General features: G+C 32.1%; 2 protein-coding genes across 2 annotated transcripts in view; one reads left to right on the top strand and one right to left on the bottom strand.

Moving 5' to 3' along the window:
- DOCK7 (dedicator of cytokinesis 7) overlaps window positions 1-23,583 on the top strand; it is a 225,563-nt gene that overhangs the window by 69,069 nt on the left and 132,911 nt on the right.
- On the bottom strand, window positions 13,578-21,254 carry ANGPTL3 (angiopoietin like 3). The gene is given in 10 exon segments (XM_079103967.1): window positions 13,578-13,805; window positions 14,126-14,392; window positions 16,314-16,344; window positions 16,350-16,408; window positions 16,831-16,944; window positions 18,063-18,177; window positions 19,993-20,103; window positions 20,697-20,930; window positions 20,932-20,958; window positions 20,960-21,254. Coding segments are annotated over 10 exon segments (1,377 nt in total). The 5' UTR covers window positions 21,194-21,254; the 3' UTR covers window positions 13,578-13,620.

Raw genomic sequence — 23,583 nt, 5'->3', positions numbered from 1 at the left:
AGGCTTATCCTCATCATCCTAATTAAAAAGATCCTCTGTTTTCCTCTTCTGCCCCTTTACCTTATTTTACATTTATCATTATCTGGGGGTTATAATATTTAATTATGTGATCATTTTTTGTTTTTCTCACTTGAGTGTAATTACTGTGAAGGGCAGGATATTGTCTGTCTTATTTACCACTATATTTCCAGAGTCTATAATGGTATTCTATCTCATAGAAAGCATACAATAAATATTTATTCTATGAATTAAAAAATACAAGGAACTGTAGAGTGGTAGAAGAATGGGGTTGAAAATCATACAGATGTAACTGTTTACTATTTGGATGACATAGGGCAAATTATTTTATTGGTCACTCTGTTTTCATAGTAATAAAATGTGAGATAATAATACTTGTTTTCTTTTGGATGAGTGCAGAGCACAAAATGTAATTGATACTTAATGTGAGTTAAATTCCTGGAGCTTGGAACCTAAGCAAGAATATATAATAAAGAAAAATAATATTTATATGTGTGTATATGTACACTTATTTATATAGCTTTAAAAAGAAACGAAGTAGTACAAACTATTTTACAAGTTGTATATGTGTCTATTTACAAGGATGTGGAATTAGAAAGACTATATAGTCCAAGATTTATATTGGACAATTTAGAAATCCTCAACTCCTACTTCTTATCTAGTAAGCAGTTTCAGCTAAAGCATACCCACCTTGTATTTATCTATCTTGCTTTTGCTTGAATTATTTCAAATGCAGAGAAAATGGAAATTGGGAACTTTGAGTTATCTATTCTTTCATTTTCCTTGTAATCATCATTTATTTACATATTTGTACTTTCAAAAGAATTATAAGAGTGTACTTAAATTCATAGAATGAGACTTATTGTAAACAGAGATCTTTCATCCTGCTTCTGCCAGCCTTTCCTCACTCTGAGGTCTAATCTTCAGCAGTAAGCAGTGATAACTTTGTACTCCTTATTTCTAAACAATATGTTTATGCTGCACTATCTTTTCTTTTTTTTTGTATATTTATTTTTTTGTGGTGTTCATGCATCACTAGAAAAGTGCTCTATCACTCCGCTATATCACCAGCTTTATTCTGCTGTTTCTTTTTCTTTTTTGGTACTAGGGATTGAACCCAGGGTTGCTTAACCACTGAGACATATCCTCAGCCCATTTTTATTTTTTATTTTGAGACAGGGTTTCAACGAATTGCATAGGGCCTTGCTAAGTTGCTGAAGATGACTTTGAGCTCACGATCCTCCTGCGTTAGCCTTCTCAGCTACTGTGTACCACCATGCTTGGTTTATGCTCCTATTTCTTGATCATTTTTTACTTCTATAGTTTCAGAAAATGTATGTTGACTGTTATAGAAAATGTAGCTCTTCCATCTTCCCTCACAAATAATACATATACTTGTCATCTTCATCTCCAAATAAATAAGTTTTCATTAAATAAATGTTAACTTTTATCTTTCTGAGTATTATGTAACTGTTTTCATAACCAAGGCACATAGAATACTATGATTTTCTTTCCTTCACTTGTTTTATATATTTATTTTACCCCTAGAGTCAGTAGTTATATTATCTTGTTTTTCTACTTTTCTCTGTGATATCACCAAGACTCTGTAATACTTCTTGTAGTACAGCGAAATATGCCAGATAATGAATTATTTTCTCTCTTGCAACTACCTTGCAGAGAAGTTTTTCAGGCTTCCTGGGCTTAGTGTATGGTTGACATCATGGAGCCTTTTGACCCTTATTTTGGAATTTCTGGTCACATTTCTTTTGCAGTGGAGTCTTGGTTACCATATTTTTCCTTTTTGGTTTACTCATTTTTCTGAAAGCTTTCATTATCTTCCTAAGATAGGATGTGTGGAATGTAAATTTTTTTTTTTAATATCTTTATTTGGGCTGGGGTTGTGGCTCATTGGTGGAGTGCTTGCCTAGCATGTGTGAGGCACTTGTTTTGATTCTCAGCACTGCATATAAATAAATTAAATAAATAAAGGTCCATCAATAACTTAAAAAAATTTAAGAAAAGAATCTTTGTATGTGACAGTCTTAATTTAATTTTTTTTTTTTTGAGATTGGGAGTGTTGCTATGTTGCCCAGCCTGGTCTTGAACTCCTGGGCTCAAGGGAACTTTGTGCCTCAGCCTTCTGAGTTGCTGGGACTACAGTTGTGCATCTAAGCGCCTAGTTCTGTATCTTTATTCTTACTCCCAGATTAATAGTTGTGCTAGGTACAAACTTATAAGTTAATAAATAATTTACTGTCAGAAGTTTAAAAATGTACTTTCTTCTTCCTTTAGTAGTAATAGTATTAGTAGTCTAATATGATTTATGAAAAAAACAGAAGTAGAATTGTGGTTAATATATTTTGTTGGCTTTTCTTACTGCTACTGTTTTGCTTGAATTTTCCTTCTTGTTTTAAAAAGACAGTGGTTATAAAGTTGTGACCAAAGTCATTTTTCACATTATATAAAGAAATAACTATTTTTATGTTGCTTGAAATGGTATGACTGTATAGCTTCTGAAAAATTGGGAGATAAACTATAACTCATAGTTGATAATGCTATTTCATTTTTAAAAATAATTTCTTAAAAACTGACATTAAATATTTTCCTTCTTTTAACATGGTGATAATAAAATTACCTATGTCTTAGAAATTTGTGAAGATTAGATACATGTAAAGTTGCTGGAACATATTAAGTGCTCCATAGAAGTTAGTTGTTATTGTTATTGTTTTGTTAGATTACATTTACCCCTGCATTATACAACTTGAGAGAGATTGATTTGAAAAGCACAAGGGGTCTGGGCTTTTAAGGTATACATAAAAGAGAACGGTTTAAAAAGGGAGATTATCAAAGTCAGCATTGGTCTGCTTTGTATTATTATTTGAACCTTTAATGTCCATGATGCCTGAAAACCAAATTATTTACAATGCTTATTCTACTTCATACCATTAGAAAGATTTGGTCTCATGGAAAGGATTTTGTTGCTGCTCGCAGCAACAATCCTGCAGTGGACTGGAAATGAACTACTTCTATTATCTTTATCTGGGCTACTTCCTTGCTCACTTGCTTGTTCGCTAGTTTATAGAGGAAGAGAGGCTTTGCCTACTTTTAGTTTTAGAGGAAGAGAGGCTTTGAGAGGAAGAGAGGCTTTGCTTAGAGGAAGAGAGACTTTGCTTAATTTTAGAGGTGCTACTCTTTCAGAGAGGCTACGCTTATCAAAGAGGCTATTTCTTAGAGGTCTACTTCTTCTTAGAGGTGCGTCCTGCATCCTGCGTCCTAAAGGTGCATGCTAGAGGTGCGTGCTATCAGAGGTGCTTTCTATCAGAGGTGCTTCTTAGTGGTGCATCCTGTGACCTGCAACCTGCGATCTAGAGGTGTGTTCTTAGTTCCGCGTTCTGCGATCTGCGACCTAGAGTTGTCTGCTTAGTCCTGCGTTCTGCAAACTGCAACCTTCATTCTGCGATCTCCTCCCAGGTGAAGAGAATGTCTTATATACACTAAGGCAGCTAATCAGCTTAGGATTAAGTAGCACGGTTGGAGCATGTGCCACGGTACCAATCAAGAAAGAATGGGGAACATCTGTTGACCACTAGTGCAGAGGAGACATTAACTAATCAGGCAAAAGTAGATCATGCCGTGTTAACACTAATTATGCACCACCTCTTGGCTCAACGCCAGCCGCCATCCTAGGGCTCTCTGCAGGATTTATAGTTTATTAAGGGGGAAAAAAAAAGCAATTGGAGTTGTTGCTCCGTGGTGGAGCATTTGCCTGGCATATGTGAGGCCCTGGGTTTGATATTCAGCACCACATATAAATAAATAAAATAAAAGCTTCATTGACAACTAAAAAACAAACAAACAAAAAAACAAACTTTAGCATATCTAGAAAAACTTGCATAGAAATAATTTTGAAAGGAAGATATATATCAATTTCACCAATAATTTATAGAACATTCCATAAATATTGGCTGAGTGATTGTATGGGACAGTGATGATGATAATAATCTTCTAGCCCATTCAGATTTTTTAAAAGTTTTTAAAATTGTAGGTGGACACAGTACCTTTATTTTATTTATTTATTTTTATGAGGTGCTGAAGATGGAACCCAGTGCCTCACATGTGCCAGGTGAGCACTCTACCACTGAGCCACAACCCCAGCCCAACCTTTCAGATTATTTTTATCTTCTCTGGAATATTTTAGGATAAGTCTTAATTTCTGATTGTACAAACCAGTGATCATTATGTAAATCTATATGTGTGCATTTCCCCAGTGAATAATGTTTAAAATAGAAAGTAAAGTTGATGGGTCCTTTTAGTTTAAAAATGGTTGTTATCACATAAACTCTAGCACTTGCATAGAACCAATATGATTATCTCAGTTTTTTTTTTTTTTCTTTGTGGTGTTGGGGATTGAACCCAGGGCCTTGTGCTTCACAAGCAAGCACTCTACAAACTAAGCTGTATCCCCAGCCCCTATCTCAGTCTTACAGATGACAGAGCTGAAATTCTAGTGTTTACATTGTATCTGAGAAAACTAGGAATTTAAGCATTTTTTATGTAGGTTTAAAAATTTAAGAAATTTAAGAAATTTAAGAGGATTGTTAAGTGCCTCATGTGGTAAAAATGATTAAAAAATTCACATTTGATGTAGACTCATGGTACAAAATAGAAGACACAGAGACAGACCCAAATAAATATGGTTATCTCATACTAGACAAAGATCCCAAAAATACACATTGGAGAAAAGATGCCTATTCAACAAATGGTGCTGGGAAAACTGGAAATCCATATGTAACAAAATGAAATTAAACCTCTCTCTCTCACCCTACACAAAAATCAACTCAAAGTGGATTGAAGACTGAGGCACTAGAACAGAGACCCTACTTTGCATCTAAAAGAAGAAAAAGTAGGCCTAAATCTTCATGTTGGCCTAGGACCTGACTCCCTCAACAAGACTCCTAACGTGCAAGAAGTAAAATCAAGAATCAGTAAACGGGGGCTGGGGAGATAGCTCAGCTAGGTAGAGTGCTTGCCTCGCAAGCACAAGGGCCTGAGTTCAATCCCCAGTACCAAAAAAAAAAAAAAAAAAAAAAAAAAAAAAACAAAGAATAGGATATGCAAACTAAAAAACTTCTTCTCAGCAAAGGAAACAATAATGTGAAGAGAGAGCCTGCAGAATAGGAAAAAATCTTTACCACACTCACCTCAGATAAAGCACCAATCTCTAGGATATATAAAGATCTCAAAAAACTTAGCACCAAAAAAGCCAAATAATCCAATCAATAAATGGGCTAAGGAGCTGAACAGATACTTCACAGAAGAAATACAGTAGATCCACAAATATATGAAAACATCTCTTGCAATTAGAGAAATGCAGATCAAAACTAAAGATTTCACTCCATTCAGAATGGCAATTATCAAGAATACAAACAATAATAAGTGCTGGCGAGGATGTGGGGAAAAGGTATACTCATACACTGTTGGTGGGACTGCAGATTGGTGCAACCATTTTGGAAAGCAGTATGGAGATTCCTGAGAAAACTTGGAATAGAACCACCATTTGACCCAGCTATCCCACTCCTCAGATTATATCCAGAGGACTTTAAATCAGCATATTACAGTGACACAGCCACATTAATGTTTATAGGAGCTCAATTCAAAATAGCAAAACTATGTAACCAATTTAGATGTCCTTCAACAGATGAATGGATAAAGAAAATGGAATATTACTCAGTCTTAAAGAAGAGTGAAATTATGGCATTTGCAGGTAAATGGATGGAACTAGAGAATATCATGCTAAGTGAAATAAGCCAATCTCAGGAAACCAAAGGTCAAATGTTTTTTCTGATTTGCAGATGCTGATCCATAATGGGAGGTGGGTAGGGAAGAATGAAAAAAATTTTGGATTGTACAGAGGGGAGTGAGGGGAAAGGGTGGGTGGTGGGATTGGAAAGGATAGTAGAATGAGACAGACATTATTACCCTATATGCATGTATGAAAAAACTTTTTTAAAATAATTGAATAAATGGACATGATTGAATTAAACATTTGACGTGAAAAGCCACAAGAAAAAGAGCTGTATTCTGAAAGTGACAGGTTTGCCATTATTTTTTTCACTTCCAATTTTTATTATGCCTACTGTGTATTTAAACTCTATAGAATATCTTTAAATTTATTTTGTTTATTATTTACATTTGAAATACACTTTTAAAGACATTATTGGAATTTCATTAGAGATTTTTACATTTAAGTAACAAACTGACATTTTTCCCCACATGCATTGGTCACTTATATTTAGATGGGTTAACTCAGGAGGACCTGGTTTTTCCAAATCCTTTACAGGAGTAAATGGGAATATATAGATATATGGTCGTTTCTAGCCATCAGGAAATAAATGAGTTTTTTTTATTGAGCCAAACAATAAAGGTTTATATCAAATGATTCCTTTTTCAATGAAATATTTGTGCTATCACAGAATCATAGAAAAAATAATAGCGCAGCTTTTACCTTACCACAATCAAATAACAGGCCTTTTCTTATTGGCAGGAAAAAAAAAAATTCTTTACAGAATATATTAAATCATCTGAAAGTCAGATAAATGTAATTTGTTGTGCCAAATTGTTACTTGACCAACACTGTTGCATTTGAGCTGTAATAGATCAAGGTACATCTAATTGAGCAAATGCTTATGCGTTTTGTTGACATCCAGTTTTTTAAGAGTTATGTCCACAGAGCACATGATATTCTTGGCAGGATTTTTTTCGTTACCCTCTTTCCCAACAATAGCCTAGGTGTAATCAAACCTGTTGAATTCTGTTATCCTTGTTTTTCTATTCAATTTTGTGTGTGTGTGTGTGTGTGTGTGTTGTTGTTGTTGTTGTTGTTGTTATTGGGAGAGATTATAGCTAGAAAGTATTACCAAGAATATAAGAATAAATAAAGTGGTACAAACGTGGTAACAATCCATGTGAGAAGCAAATAAAAAGATGTAATAGATGATGATCCTGACCTTCACAGTTACAAGGAGTCTCTCTCTTAATAAACCTTAGTAAATCTATTTTCTAATTTGAACATAGTTTAAACTTTTTGTTGTATAAAATTCCAAACATATACAAGTAAAGAGAAAAGTGTAATTAAATACTGTTACCATTGTCATTCTTTTTTGGTAGCAGGGATTGAACCCGGGAGTGCTTAACCATTGAACCATATCCCTAGAACTTTTTGAGACAGGACTGGCTTTGAACTTTTGATCCTCCTGCCTCAGCTTCCTGAATCGCTGGCATTATAGGCATGTGCTGCTGTGCCTGTGCCAGACTTGTCATTCTTGTTTCATCTGTTGTCATACTTGAAAGCAAAGCTTGGACATCACAGCATTTCATTTGTAAGTCCTGCAGTATGTGTCTCTAACAGACATTTGAAAAAAATTAGCCATAATAACAAGTGAAATGTTTATGATCTCTTTATGAATTTATTTTTGTTTTTTTCTAAAGTAGTTTAATAAGCCTATTATAGACTAAATGAACTTTTTTAAAAACTTTTTTTTTTAGATGTTGATAGACCTTTATTTTTTGTTCATTTATTCATATGTGGTGCTGAGAATTGAAACCGGTGCCTCACACATGCCAGGCAAGTGCTCTCCCACTGAGCCACAACCCCAGCCCTAGACTGATGGAACTTTTTAACCTAAAATTTTGTTTCTAGGATTAGCTTGACCAGTCAGACCGAGTAAATATCTACTCTTCCCTTTGAGACATGGGAACCATGTGATTCATGTTTCTGAAACTAGGTTATTATATTATGTTAGGTCTTTCCTTAGAGCTCATTTCCTAATTTTTGTTTTGTTTTGTTTTGTTTTTGTTGGTGGATCCTGTGATCTTCATTTTTGGGATAATGTTTTTAAGTACATACAATAAAATTCATAGGCTAGCAAAAGAAATAAATTATGTTGACTTAATATCAAAATATTAAAGTTGTAATGTTTCTTTGTTAGTGAATTAAATAAGATATAGCCTCAGAGGTAAAAAAAAAAAAGAATATTTTCTAAATATATTACAACAAAACATTTTGAGATATTTGCAATAGTTTTGATATAAAAATGTGTAAGGAACTTTTTTTCCCATTTAAACGTATGGTCAGTGTTTTAGAGAATATTGGTTTTTGTTTTCAGTTTTAGTGTTCATAAATGCCTCATAATAATGCCACATACTCTGCTATTTTGATTTTTGCCTTAGATATACCACTCTTATCTTAATTGGTTCTAGTTTAACTAGTCAAATTCTTGAGTTGAGAGCTGTTTCCTAACATTTTAATATAACCACTCAGGAGTTTTTAGGGGCTTGCCTTTGAAGGTGCCTTGAATGTGTGGAGTCCCAGAGGAAAGGAGTAAAATTCCAGAAACAGCAGACTGAAAAGAGCAGTTTTGTTCAACTCTCCTAAGAAGTAAAAGTATTTTACATGTTATTTTCTTAAAGTAATGTGATAAGTGCTACCTAAGACCCAGTTTTTAAATATATATGCATATGTTTAAAACATAATGGTTCATAAAATCATTCAAATACAGTGTCAGAATTGATTAAAACTACATGAAGGGCCTGGGGCTGTAGCTCAGTGGTGCTCTGAGAGCAGAGCGCTTCGCTTGCCTAGCATATGTGAGGCACTGGGTTTGATCCTTAGCACCATATAAAAACAAAAAACAAAATAAAGACATGTTATCTACCTACAACTACAAAAAATGTTTAAAAAAATACATGAAGTAGATTTGGCAGGTCATTGTTAGTCTTATGTTTTGGATGTATAAACTGAGCTGGTTGTTTATTTGAAGATGAACAGTAACAACTTTACATCTTTAAGATTGTAGTTTATTTCTCTTTCAAATAAACCTTATTTATGAGCTATTTTAGTGCTCTTAGGGCTAAACACATAAATTTAGAAAAACATCTTTTATGTTTTAGGTGGAATCCTTAATTACATTTTATATTTTCTAAAATGTTGATATCTCGTCTAACAAAGGCTTATTATGGGAGATTATTATTCTACTTTCATGACCTTGAACTACACATTTTGCACCAATTGAGTAAGTTTACCCTAGATGGTTGGTGCTGAGAATACTTTGGACTTTGATAAAAATGCCAATTGATCCCTTTCTTGGTAGTTTTGAAAACGACAGTGTTGGATAATAACTCAGTAGTACATGCATAAATGCAATGCTTGTTGTTATTAGTGATGGGAAAATACAAAAGGAAATTTAATTATCCTATAACAGAAGAGAGAATATATAATTATACAAATTTGGAATAGGTTGTCTTTTTTTTTTTTTTTTTTTTTGGTACCAGGATTTGAACCCAGAGGCACTTAATCACTGAGCCACATCCCCAGCCCTTTTTTATATTTTAATTAGAGATAGGGTCTTATTGAGTTGCTTAGTGCTGTGCTAAGTTGCTGAGGCTGGCTTTGAACTCTCAATCCTCCTGCCTCAGCCTCCCGAGCTACTGGGATGGGATAAGTTTTGTAAAAGAGGCATTCAATAAATATTAGTTAATGAATACATTTTTGATGAGTGAATGAGTTAATTGTTTACCATGAGTTATGTTATTGGAAAAAAAAGACAAGCATGAAAACGAGTTGATTGTAGGATGAGAAAATATATAAATAGATTATAAAAGATGACCCTGCAATAGAAATATGTATACTTGTTCTCAGAATTCATTCTGTTTCAGAGTAAACTTTTGTATAGAAATTTCTAGTAATTCACTAAAACCAACCATGCTTTTGGAGTTTTTATTACTGTTTTTCAGAATTTTTATTAAGATTTTTCAGATTTACTTTTCTCTTTTCTTCTCTTAATAAGTACCATTAGGTGACACTAATGCTTCACAGTTGTAGAGGAAGGAACCACCCTTTACCTGGATATTTGTGAAAGAAATAAAATTATTTGCCCCTTAAAGTATAAATTAGACCTACCTAATCAGAAAGAAGTGGTGAGGCATTCAAGATGAATGGAATGCATTAGGAAAGTTTAGAGGGGAGGTTTAAAAGCAGAACATTTTAATTAGAGCAGAGGGTTTATGTTGGGGAAAGGTTGTTAAAGAGGTAATTGATGTCAGATTACCCCAAGAATACTTGGAAGGAATTTGTATTTTGTTATGTGGGCTTCTATCTTCTAATTGGGATCTATGTTCTTATAAGGGTATAACTATATAGGATCTGCAAGTCAATAAAATAAAAGTGATTCATCTTGTAGGAGCATCACATTTTAAAAGATGTTAGAGGAAAATAACTTTTTATTGAAAATAGATTTGTGGAGTATAAGACACAATTCATTTGCAAGTTTAAGATAAGACCCTAATAAGATTTAAGGTAAAATCCTCATAGATTTCTTTTATGGTTTGAATATGAGGACTGACTGGGTGGTAATTATAGGCATGTGGAGCAGGGCTGGAGGATGCACTGGGTGTATGCACTGGAAGGGTGCATCTTCCCTGTTACCCTTCCCCATCTCTCTCTCTCTCTTTTTCTCATTGCTTCCTGGCTGCCAGGCAGGGAGCAGCTTCCTTCCACTGTACCCTTCTCCCATGATGCACTACCTCACCTTGGGCTCCATTCAAACTAGGATGTATTGATTTGATTACAGCTCTCATAATCTAATCATTTACATCTGAGAATTCCTGCATTAACAGGAGCTTTGGGGGGACACCTCTTACCCAAACCAGAACAGGATCTTATTAAGATCTTACTTTAAATCCTAGGAGCCCAAGATTTAAATCTGAGGCAACCCACCTTGGAGCAATGGAGTCGGTCATCTGTAAGCTGAGACCTCTGAAACCATGAGCCCCTAATAGGCTTTTCTTTCTCTGAGTGTTCTTGTTGGGTATTTTGGTCACAGAAGTGAAAAAGCTGACTAAAACAGATTCCAAAAGAAATTTATGCTTATAGCAAGTCATTTTATCCTGTAACTACAGAACTTTTAAGGACATGTTTTTATTATCCTCAGCTGTTGTACTTCTTCAGTAGACGAGCTTGAAAAACACAAGTCAGATTAGTTTGCTTTTATACGTTTGTTTTAGGAAGATTCAGGGGGAGAGACAAAATTAGGAGGTCAGGAACAACTATTTAGATAATTTAGGACTCAGAATAAGGACAATCCTTGAGAAAAAAGTTTTTATCAGTTAAGAGACATTTCCATAGAAGGTTGTATTGGACTTGGTGGCTTATGTCATATATTGTTTACAAAGTTAAGTGAAAAGCCCTAGGAGCATGGTAGAAATATTAATGGATATAAAGAAGTTAGGAGGATGGGCTGGGGTTGTGGCTCAGTGGTAGCATGCTTGCCTAGCACTCATGAGGCCCTGGGTTATCCTCAGCACCACATAAAAATAGAATAAAGGTATTGGGTCCACCTACGACTAAAAAATATATTAAAAAAGAAAAGAAGTTAGGAGTAGAGTGTGAAGTGTACAAAGGAAGAAAGGAAGAGAGAAAGGGTTGAAAGGGATCACAGAGACAGTGAAGGACTGGTGTATTTATTTGATATGTTGAATTTAAGGAGACTATAGACTATCAAAGGGAGAAATAGCAGGTAGACAATGTAAGAAGGGGAACTGAAAAGAGACCTGGTATGAGCATGTAGATTTTGAAGTTTATTCATGGAATATAGTTGAATCCATGAGGGTAGATAGAATTGTCTGAGTATTGGAATAGAAAAGATGACTAAAGGTTGTGTGTTGGTCCACAGTACTAAATAGAAGGAAGGAGTAGGGTTACAAAGATGGGTCCAGGTAAAGGACAGTCAATGGAGTGTATAGTGATATTCTGGAAGCAAAATGAAGGTTAAAATAACAAAAAGAGGATATTGCTATTTTAAGTTTTAGATATTATCAAAGGTAAAGTAGGCTGAGAAAGTCCATTAGGTTAGATAGCTATTTGTGGTGAGATTCAAACCCTTTTGGCAAAGTAGTGAGGATAGAAGGATATCATTTTATGAACCATAATGAAGAAACTCCTTTCTCTTTCTCTACCATAATTGTCTGTCAATCCGAGCTTTATATGGAAAAAAAAAAAAAATCCAATTTAGTACTCCTAAAATGAACAGAGTGAAGTATACTGTATAAGAATTAAAAAACAAACAAACAAACAAACAAACAAAACCAAAAGGAAAACTGAGGAAGCAACTGACATATTATATAGTGCTTTATTTTTCATTTGAAAGCTTTCCATTTTGGTGGGGAGGCCATTTGGTATTCTGGCTCTAAAAACCATGTAAATGTTGATATCTTGGGCTGCAGCTCTGAAAATTGTAGCCTATGCTTTCCTTTATTATGTATTTTTTTGGAGGCAAATATTTATGTAGTATCCACATACATATAGCTTTTACTATGTGACATATAAAAATATGACATTTATTGAATAATTTTAAACATATAATGCTGAATATTGATCATGCTAAATCACTATATAACTTAGGTGCCATCTCCTTTGAAAACTGAGTTTAATTCAAAATTTTCCTTCTTGGCAGTTTTTTTAAAAAAACACTTTATCTAAAAATAAATACTGACAAGTGAAATTATGATAAGAAATATATCTAATAATCCTTGGAGATTTAGATTTTAAATTATTTAAATTAGAAATGTCTTAATCCTATGTTTATTATAATGTTAATAAAAAACTACAAGAATTTAAATTTATATAATTAAGGAACTGAGTCTTTATTTATTAAATTTTAAACATACATACATGCTTGTCATGCTGTTTTAACATTCCATGATATTATGAATGTTAATTCAGCTTAAAATCTACACAAACATATTAGACTCATAGCATGTCCAGGGGGAATACATTATTATTAAACTTTAATTTAATGGCTTAAAGGCATTCATTCTTATTGTGTTCTGACAAAATCCTCATGAAATTATTGGTTTTTACAGTATTGAGTATTAAAATATATGAAATGCATATGGTATGGATAAGTTAACATATATGTTAAGGTACAATGATAGCTGATGTTAAAGTCAATATGACTTAGTTATCATTACTACTGCATTTGTAAAAGACATTGAGCCTATTTTAATGCAGTATTTCATCTTGGTTAAGTAAACCATAGCAAACATTTACTCCAAGGTATTTTGTAGCAAAATAAAGCATCAGTTTTAAAATTCACATTACGGATTTTCACATGTACTGAGACTGAACTTTAGTTTTAAAATTAACAGTATTATATTTAAGAACTCCTATCAGTTTTTTTTTAAATTTATTCATGTTTAGAATTTTAAAAAGAAAGCTATTTTTTTAATTGGGGAAATTGTGAAATTAACCTATGAATTTTATAAATAATTTTAAAATACTATTTAAAAATTCATCCATTAGTTATAATTTAGATTTTGACCATCTAAATTTTATTCCCACATCACAAATAAACAGCATCATAAGAATTTTGGTTGAGAAAAGTAAATGTTATTCTTTGAGGTGATGTGATTGATGTTTAGTTTAAATTGATAGTGACTTTAAAATGAAAAATTTCTGAAGGTTTCCATTAAGAATTTAATACCAGATTATTAAACCACAGTAATGAGTTTAATGTTTAATTTATTGACTTTTTGATTTGCTTTTGTTCATTCAAAGCTTTCTAAATCTACTGGATGGATTAACATTTTGGTTGATTTGATAGAGTATAACCTTCCATTTTCAGACCTCCAGCATATTCCTCTTCTCTTCTCTGGCTTAGATTTTGCTCTTGGTTTATTATACTTGCCATTTAGGTTGTTTTCTCCACAGACATCATGCCACCACCAGCCTCCTAAAGAAAATAAATAAGGAATTTAATGGATACAAACGTGTAAACTGGTATTATATTTCTCCATATATGGATCTTAATTTCTTATAAACATTACAGTTTTGTAGATGCATGTATCCTAAGTTTAAATAATGTGTATAACTTTCATTATAACACCCTCCTAAGATATTAGAGGTACACTACCTAGTTGAATTAGAATGAATACTTTTTTCTTGGTAATGGTTTAAATTTGAAAGAGTTATGACATCATAGATAATAACTAAAACCATAGGAAGATATTTTGAAGGTGTGAAGAGAAAGTATTGGTATTAGAAAAATGATACCTGAATAAATTTCTGGACAGTTGAAGTGTCCTTTTGCTTTGTGATCCCATGTAGAAAACATCAAATCCTTGTGTTCCGGGAGGGACTTGGGGACATTGCCAGCAATCTCAACTAGATGTAGTGTATAGTTGGTTTCAAGATTTCCCAAGTGAAAAGAATACTCAATATAATGCTTATTGTCTTTCCAGTCTTCTAGCTCAATTTGTAAAATGTAATGAGAGTTTTTCACTATGGAATATATTTTTTCTAGGCCCAACCAAAATTCTCCTGAAAAGAAGAGTTTTAAAAATCTGTGAGTTGATTATGCCCTGACAGATTTTTTTAAAGAGCATTAACTGGTGTTAAGTGAATGAGTGGTTTTAGTCCTGAATCCCATTTTTTAGAGTCTTTCAAAGTATTTCTTTTAAAAACCATTTTATTAATAGTTTGTATACAAAACATGTTAAAACATTAATAGATATGCTTAAAATTTGGTTATCCTTTCTAAAATGGATATTGCCAGATGTTTACATAATACACATATGAGACTATTCTATAATAGTCTAATATTTTTTAGGTTTGGTCATTGGTAGAATAATATCTCACTTCTAAATTGTTACACCAGCTTTCCTATCAGCTCTTTATCAATGCCCACATAGTCAAGAGGCTTGTTAAAGTATTCCTGGATTTGGATAATATGATGCCATTTTTCTCAGATATAAACTGGACCTGTGATATTTCCTTGATAAATATTTTCTATAGAAAAAAAGAACATCTCTCTCTCTTCCTCTCTCCCTCTCCCTCTCTCTCTTTTGGTGGTACTGGAGATTGAACCCAGGACACATATCTTTTCTGTGTAATTAAAAATAGATATTTTTATTTGGAATTTAAAATGTTGCATAAATATTAATAGATTATTCTTTATGTATCACAATACTTATTAAATTTTTTAATTTAAAAAGTCCATGGTTTCTTAGTGGTATTGAGTTAGTAGAAAACTTCATTTAAGCATTGTAAGTACAAGTACGAATGGCTTACTTTCTCATCAGAAATTAGCATTCTGGACCTAACCGTCAGTATTTACTTTTGGGTTACATTCACTGAGGAGTTGGAGCTACAAAAACATATCACTGAATATACCTTCTAGTCAGGGATTTAATTGGCACTTTGAATGTGAAAAATTTTAAATGGTCAAATTGTACTGAGTATTTAAAAATTTGATATAATAACATTTATTTTCCACTTTCTTTTTCTTCTTCTTCTTCTTTTTTTTTTCTTTCATTTTTGGTACTGAGGATTGAACTCAGGGGCACTTAACCACTGAGCCACATTCCCAGCTCTTTTTGTGTTTTATTTAGAGACAGAGTCTCACTGAGTTGCTTAGGGCCTCACTAAGTTGCTGAGAGTGGCTTTGAACTCACCATCATCCTGCGTCAGCCTCCTGAGCCACTGGGATTATAGTCATGCACCACTGTGCCTGGCTTGTTTTCCACTTTGTAAGTGGGCACTTACATATGATTCATAGATTTTTATAATGTGCTTTTAGGATTTTTAACATCTGTTACTTTTGCTTATTTTATATTGTTTTGTGCCAAAATAGAATACTTCATATTAACTAAATCAATTTAAATCACATTCCATAGTGTATAATATTTTAATAGAATTTTAAAATTCATACTGAATATCTGACAGTTTCTTGTCCTCTTGTTTATTTTATTAATATGATGTTTTGTAGTGCTAGGGATCACACCCAGGATTTCATGCATGTTAGACAAGCACTCTCCCACTGAGCTAATACCCCAGACCCCTTCTAACTTTAAATTAATTAATCCTTAAAATGTTAATGAAAGAATATAGTAACTAGTGCTAGGAATAGTTATCTTTGCAGCTCATTTATAGCACCACTTGTCAAAGCACATAGCACTTAATCAGATTTTTCTTCAACAATTATAATTATAAACTATCAAATTATGTTGTGATAAGAATAAAAACAGATATATAATTGTGATAATCCTAATTCAAATAATGATAGTTATAATAAATATGATTAGTAACAAATGTGTAATTATTTGTTTATAAGTTTTATGAGGACTGGAACAGTTACTTTTCATTGCTATATTTTCAGTGCCTAGTCTTTAATAGGTTCCTAAAAAATATTTCTAAATTAACAATTACAAGTGAATGAGTAATTGAATGAAAATCATCTTACCATCAAGTCTCCCAAAACCATATCTGTAGTTCTCCATGTTTCATTGAAGTTTTGTGATCCATCTATTCGGTGTTGAATTAAGGTCCATAGACTACCTAAATATAATGAATGAAACTGTATGTTTTTAGGAGATTGATGTTGACAGATATAAAAGTATCTTTTGAGTTTGGTTTTAATTGGTGACTTTGTAAGGTAACTTATTAATGTTGTAATGTATGGTAAGTATATGGTAATGCACTTTATATTATTTATTATGGTCCCAAACATTTAAGTGAAGAGCAACTAATGAATTTTTTCTTGGTCAATTTATTGATAGTAATCACTTCAGATTCTTTTAAAGAGGAAATGGAGAAGGTTGAATAAATACACAAATAAATAAGACAAGCATAAGTAATATATGGTTGTAATTATACATATTCAGCAAAGACTAATACATATTCAGCATGTTTTGTCTTTCGAATAGGTACTTAATAACTTGAACTAACTACTGCCCATTTTCTCCTTAGGCAGGTTTTACCTGATTTAATTTCACAGTAGACATCAAAAGCTTGTGAATTTCTTGGTCTAATGGTATATATGCCACTTGTATGTTCACCTCTGTTATAAATGGCAGAACAATCAGCAGGAATGCCTAGAATCAACGAAATGTTGTCATAGAAGATTTAGTAAGAAGAATATCTTTTGAACTTGAGATTTTACTTGAAATTTCATGGAATTGTAGTGACTATAGTTTTTTTCAGTAATGTGAATGCTAAGACATTTTTACAGATGGTCATGTTATACAAAGAATATAAAAATAGTATTACCAACTGATTTTATTTTTAAAGTGACAAAATGAGAATTTTAAGCATATATCATCATCATCTTCATCCAACATGGTATGAGTATTAGGTGGCAGAAATACATGTGAAACAGTACAGAAACTTAGTTCTTGCTTGGTGAATAGCAGATCATTAGCAGATATATGTGGAGTGAACATGGAAAAAACTAGCCCCATAGACCTTTTTTTTCTAGGTGAGTTACTTAAAAAAAAATGAATGTTTTGTGCCTGGTGTGGTGGCATGTGCCTGTAATTCCAGCTACTGAGGAGGCTGAGATTGGAGGATTGTGAGTTTGAGCCTAGCCTGGGCAATTTAGCAAGATCCTGCCTGTCTCAAAACAAAACAAAACAAAATAAAATACCATATTGGAGAATATATCATGAATGTATCATTTTGTTGAAGTTTGGATGGGAATGGAAACTTTGTTCCTTGCAACTTTTGTTTTTCTTATGAAGTTTTTCAACCAAAAAGGAAAGTGAAAAGAATTATTGAAGAAAACACCATATTCTATCTGTATCCAACTGTTGGTTACATCATGCCATGTATGCTTTACACACACACTCAACTACATACACAATCATGTATTTTTGTTTGTGCTATTTGAAAGTAGTTTTCAAACGTCATTAGTCTTTATCCCTTAAATATTTCAGCATGCATCTCTTAAATGTGAACTTATTCTTTTTCATAGTTGTAATACCATTATCACATCTAAGAAAATCATTCCATGTTATCTTATATCAAGTTCATGTTCATATTTTTCTGATTATCATAAGAATTTCTTGTATAGTGTTAGAAAAACCCAGGAGCCAATTAAGTTGGTGTTTTATATTTGAAGGCTATGTCTTCTACTTTCAGTCTAGCTTAGGCCTGAGGCATAGGAATTCTGATCATAATGACTTCAAGAAGAAAACCCACCAATTGACCTTACCATCTTGTTCTGTATTTTTCATTTCATTCATCTGAAAAGGGGGAGTGGTTCTTGGTGCTCTTGATTTGGAAGAAAGAGAATTTTCTGTGGGTTCTTGAATTCCAGTCTTTCTGAGCTGATTAAAAAAAAAAATCCACTTTTAAAAAATGGTACTGAATATATAATTAGGGTAAATCTGAAGTAAGGCTATCAAAAGTACAATTTATTTGTATCTTTCAGTTCACAGTGTTATGGCCTTTGATGTTAAGAAAAATAAATGGTACTATCCAGATTGTACAGATTATCTGTTCCCAAAATATTTATTTAGACATTAATGAGTTAAAAATAAAGAAAACAGGCAAAATAAAACAATAGCACCCCCCCAGGCATTCATAAAAAAGAAAAACAAAAACAGGAAGGACAGAATTTTTGCTTAAAATATTTTAATATATCATCTTTATTTATATAAAAGGTATGCTTAATATTCTATTCATTAACACAGGCAGATTTTAAATTTAATCATTCTCAGTTGTAGATCTGATTGATTCTCAGATATGCCAGAAAGACATTACACATAATTTGAAAAAGGTTGCCGCTGGATAAGGTTTTTTTTTTTGGTATTGGGAACTGAACCCAGGAGTTAACTACTGAGCCACGTCCCCAGACCTTTTTTTTTTTTTTAATATTTTATTTAGTGACAGAATCTCACTAAGTTGCTTAAGGCCTTGCTAAATTGCTGAGGCTGGCTTTGAACTCATGATCCTCAGCTACTGAGATTACAGGTGTGTGCCACTCACTGCACCCAACTCTGGATAGTTTTTGACCTATATACACATCTGTAGAGGTTGACAGATCTTTGAAGTATTTCAATAAAATATTTTATTTAAAGCCAGGTTTTGCAATTGATTGCTTTTCTTATTGATAATGAGAAAAGCAGAATATAGAATATCTTTCATTATTATTTGCAGGTTTGGTGGGAGTGGTAGTGCTGGGATCAAACCCAGGGCCCTTTCTCATTCTAGGCATGTGAACCTGAACTGCACCCCAGCCCTACTATTAAATTTTTGATGCTGGCTAAAATGGCATTTCCTAGAACCTAACTCATAAGAATCTGTTCTAAAATTCGGTAACTGTATGTTTGTCTTTTCTGTTGAGTAAATTGATCTTGAAGTCACCTAACTTTTTTCAGTTTTGGTTTTATAATGTAAGTTTGACAAGTGAGATGATAAGAGACTTCTTCCAACTCAGAAATTTCCTTTGATTTCTTAATAAAGAAGTTCTCTTTTATCCATGAGTTCCATTTTCTTATCTTCTAAGACCCCCAATGAATGCCTGAAATGGCAATAATACCAATCTTATATATTTTTTCCCTGTACGTGCATGCTTGTAAAAATATTTAATTTAAAAATTAGTCACTGTAGGATATTAATAACTAAGAATAAAATAGATTAATTATTACAGTAGAGTATAATAAAAGTTAGTGAATGTGGCCTTTCTCTTGAAAGAATAAAGACAAATATTAATATTTATTATTTTTGGACTATAGTTTACTAAGGAGTGGGGAGGACACTACTGTATATTTAATGTAGAGAGAGAATATATATTTTGTATAATAGTGCCATTTTGCTTTTGCAAGTGGGTTAATTGACATATAATAAAAGATATAACAAATTTAGGAAGTAATATATAATAAGGGAATTATGGAAATGAAAAGTAGTTGGCAAAAAACTTTTTGGAAAATGAGCATTGCTATTAAAATGATGTTTATTTAATTAAAATCAGTGGTGATATTTGTTTTATAAACTTGTGAAATATTTTTTTTACCAGTTTCTCTGAGTATTGTTTTTTTGAACTACTTGAATGACTTTTGAATATTACTGATTAATATTTTTATACTATGCTCCTTTATATTGAAATGCTTAAATTCTGGACATATCATTTAAATACTTACCTGATTTTCTATTTCTTTTATTTGACTGTGCTGTTGGTTTAATTGTTTATATTGTTCTTCCACAGTCTGGAGAAGGTCTTTGATGCTGTTATCTTGCTGTTCTACAAAAGTCTGGACATAGTTTGTAGTTCAGTTAAAATGTTCTTCCTTTTTTTTTTTTATTAAAGTTTTTATTTATTAAACTATCACAGTCTATTTTTTAACTAACAGTGGGTCAGAAAAATTTTCCCTTGTATGCTTTTTGAAAATAATACAAAACAGTGTCATCTTTAAAATTTGTTTTTCTGAACTTTACTTCCATTAGAAGAAAGTCCTTTACACACAGTATTTTAATAGTAGTAAATCTACCATAGACTATTATATGTATCCATTTTGAATACTGAAAATAGTTTTATATTTAAATTTCTTCCAGTAAATTTAACTTCCAGTAAATTTGCCAATAGTATAATAATCTAGTGTTCTAGATTTTATTACTGAACTCATTTGTAATTTTATATGAAATGTAAAGTTTAGTTTTCATATATAATAGTAGAGAAAATAGCAACAACTTTAACTTATGATGGGGAATTTTATTTTCTATGTTATTTTTCTTGAAAAAAATAAAGTTGTTCAACAATGCAACAAAATATTTCAAATAGTATGTCTCAGAAATTTTTAAAACTCCACACTGAAAAATCATGCATCCTTTGTTGGTTTTTACTTACCTTAAGTGAAGTTACTTCTGGATGTTCCTGAATTTCAGGTTGATTTTGAATCAAATTAGTTAATTGCTCCTCTAAATACCTCACTTTTTTCTGAAGTAGAATTTTTTCTTCTAGGAGGCTTTCAAGTTTTGAGTTGAGTTCAAGTGACATATTCTTCACCTCTTCATTTTTGACTTGTAGTTTAGAGGTAGTTTTTCTCAGTTCCTTTTCTTCTTCTTTAATTTCGTTGGTTTTGCAGTGATAGATCATAAAAAGACTGATCCAAATATGTTTAGTTTTTGAAATATGTCATTAATTTGGCCCTTAGTCTTATGGACAAAGTCTTTAAGACCATGTCCCAACTGAAGGAGGCCATTGGCTAAAATTTTTACATCATCTAACATAGCAAATCTTGATTTTGGCTCTGAAGATGTAGAATCCAGCGACGAATTGGCATGATCAATTCTGGAAGAAATAACTAGAGGAACAATAAAAAGAAGGAGTTTAACTGTGAACATTTTTATCCCAATTATTCAATTTCAAGCAATTTGGAATTATTTTTCTCCCATAAGCATACCTAGACTTCTTTATATATACCACTATTTGCCACATAAACAGTAAGGTTGGCAGGTGAATATAGTTAATAGTTAAGCTCTGTTAACTTGCCCGAATTTAACCTTCCACATTTAGTTGGATCAATATTAAGTAAAATCAAGGAAATGAGCAACTAACTTAATAGGTAATTTGAAATTATTTGCTATATTTTAAAACTGTGCTTTGAATGTTAAGGGATCTACTTGTATTTAAAAGTTCACATTAGTATTTTATGATTTTTTAAAAATAAAAAAACTTTTTAGTTGTAAATTCATCTTCACAGTTGAGGAAAAATTAATGAGTTAAGTATGCATTCCCAAATTGTATTTTAGTTCTTTTAGAACCAGTTACCCATCCCCAAAAATGCTTTCTCTGGAAGCCTTCCTCATTTACTTCAGGTGGTGTCATGGTTGTACCATGCTGTGTTTCTGAATAAGCTAACATATAATTGTGTATTCGGTCTTATTTCTCACTATAATTATTTGTTAGCATGTCTTTTTGCTTCACATATGTCTTAATCATCTTTGTATATTTTGACAAAATCATCCCATACATAATAAATATCAATAAAGACACTTTTCTTCCTTTCCCCATTGTATTCTTTATCTCTGTGTTCTAGACTCTTTTCCACATGTCTACTGAAGTACCTACCAATAAATATGTGTAGTCTTGTAAAGTCAAACTAGAATTGAATCTTAAATTCTTTCAAAGTCAGAAACAATTTTCCCATCATAAAATTTTCTGAGGTTTTCTGTGTTGAGCTTAGCAATAATTTTTATAACATAAATTTAACCAAAGTAAAAGATTAATAGTATGTCCAAAAATAAATGTTCCACTGTTCTAAGTTAATGTTAAAAGAAAAATTAAGTGGTTAAATTTTGATTATCTTATTGAGTATTCATATTAAGTGCTTTTTGAGAAAATAAATTTATGGATTAAAATTGCTAAGAATATGTATTCTAAAGTCAAACTGTGGTTTTGGTTCAAAAGCCAGGTGTAGATGTCTGGCCTTGGACAAATCATTTAATGTTTGCATACCTTAGTATCCTCGTCTGTAATAGTTGGGGTAATTATAGTATGTAATTCATAGGGTTATAAGAATTTTTTAAAAAGTATAGAGTGTTTCAAATATTGTCTGGCAAATAAGAACTCAATGTCAGTTTTTATAAATCACATGAAACTTTTAGCTGGTGTGTGTTTGTGTATATATAATCAACTATATCTAAAAGAAAATTTTCATAAAGTTAATAGCTTTTTAACAAAGAGTAGAATATTGACAAAATGAATTTCTGTTTAAATTTTAAGTTGTCAAGCAAATTTTTATAAAATGAATGGTTTCCAAAATTCTTTTCTTAGAAATGCCTCTACCTGGGGCTGGGAACATAGCTCAGTTGGTAGAGTGCTTGCCTCGTATGCAAATAGCCCTGGGTTCAGTCCCCAGCACCACACACATACACCTTCTACTTGCCATTAAATAGAGGTCCTTCCTTTTGATGATTTAGTATTAGATGCTATATATACCTAGTGATTGAAGAGTGTGATTCTGGAGCAGGATTGCTTGAATTAGAATCCAGTTCTGCTCTTTTTTCAGCTCTGTGACCCTTGGTAAAATTATTTAGCATCTCTATTTTTTCATCTGTTGAGTAAAGATAATACCTACTTTATGGGATTGTGTAAAGATTAAGAGTATTTATAGAGCATTTAACATTGCCTGCTGAGTAATAAGAATTATACATTATTATATATTAACTACTTTGTAATTAGAAAACAATCAGTGCAGATATAGTATACTATATAGTATTTTATTGGTAAAAATGATATAATCCTATATTAAGGTCATGTGAATTTGGGAAATTTTCCTAGAATCTAAATTTTCTGAATTCTGATCTCTTGAACCTGGATAAGGAATTTTGATTAGCGTGTATATATTTTTTCTTAAATGCCCAATACAGAACCATATAAATATTTGTAGCAGAAATTTAAAAAGCAAAATTTTCTCCCTCTTTAAAGGAAAATTAGTTGTTATTATCGTTGATCATGAAGGACATATTTTGGACATTTCTTAACTAACCTGCCTGTTTTTGTGGCCTAGAACTACTGCTGTTTTCATTCACTTCCTACTAAATAGAGAGTTAAGATGGATCAAGTTTATCGCCTCTTATACTAATAAGCTGTTTATTGACCAAATCTGTATCTGGTTTTAATTTATATCCCTTACAAGCTCTTAAGTATAATGCTCACCAAGAGAGGGTATATGGAGGAATTTTCTTCCATAGTTGTACTGTACTAGAATTAATACTTTCTCTACAATTTA

This window comes from Sciurus vulgaris (genome assembly GCF_902686455.1).
Source record: "Sciurus vulgaris genome assembly, chromosome: 1".
In the NCBI taxonomy this organism is placed as follows: domain Eukaryota; kingdom Metazoa; phylum Chordata; class Mammalia; order Rodentia; family Sciuridae; genus Sciurus; species Sciurus vulgaris.
Note: the sequence above shows the minus strand (reverse complement) of the source record. Positions and strands in the feature narration are given on the sequence as shown.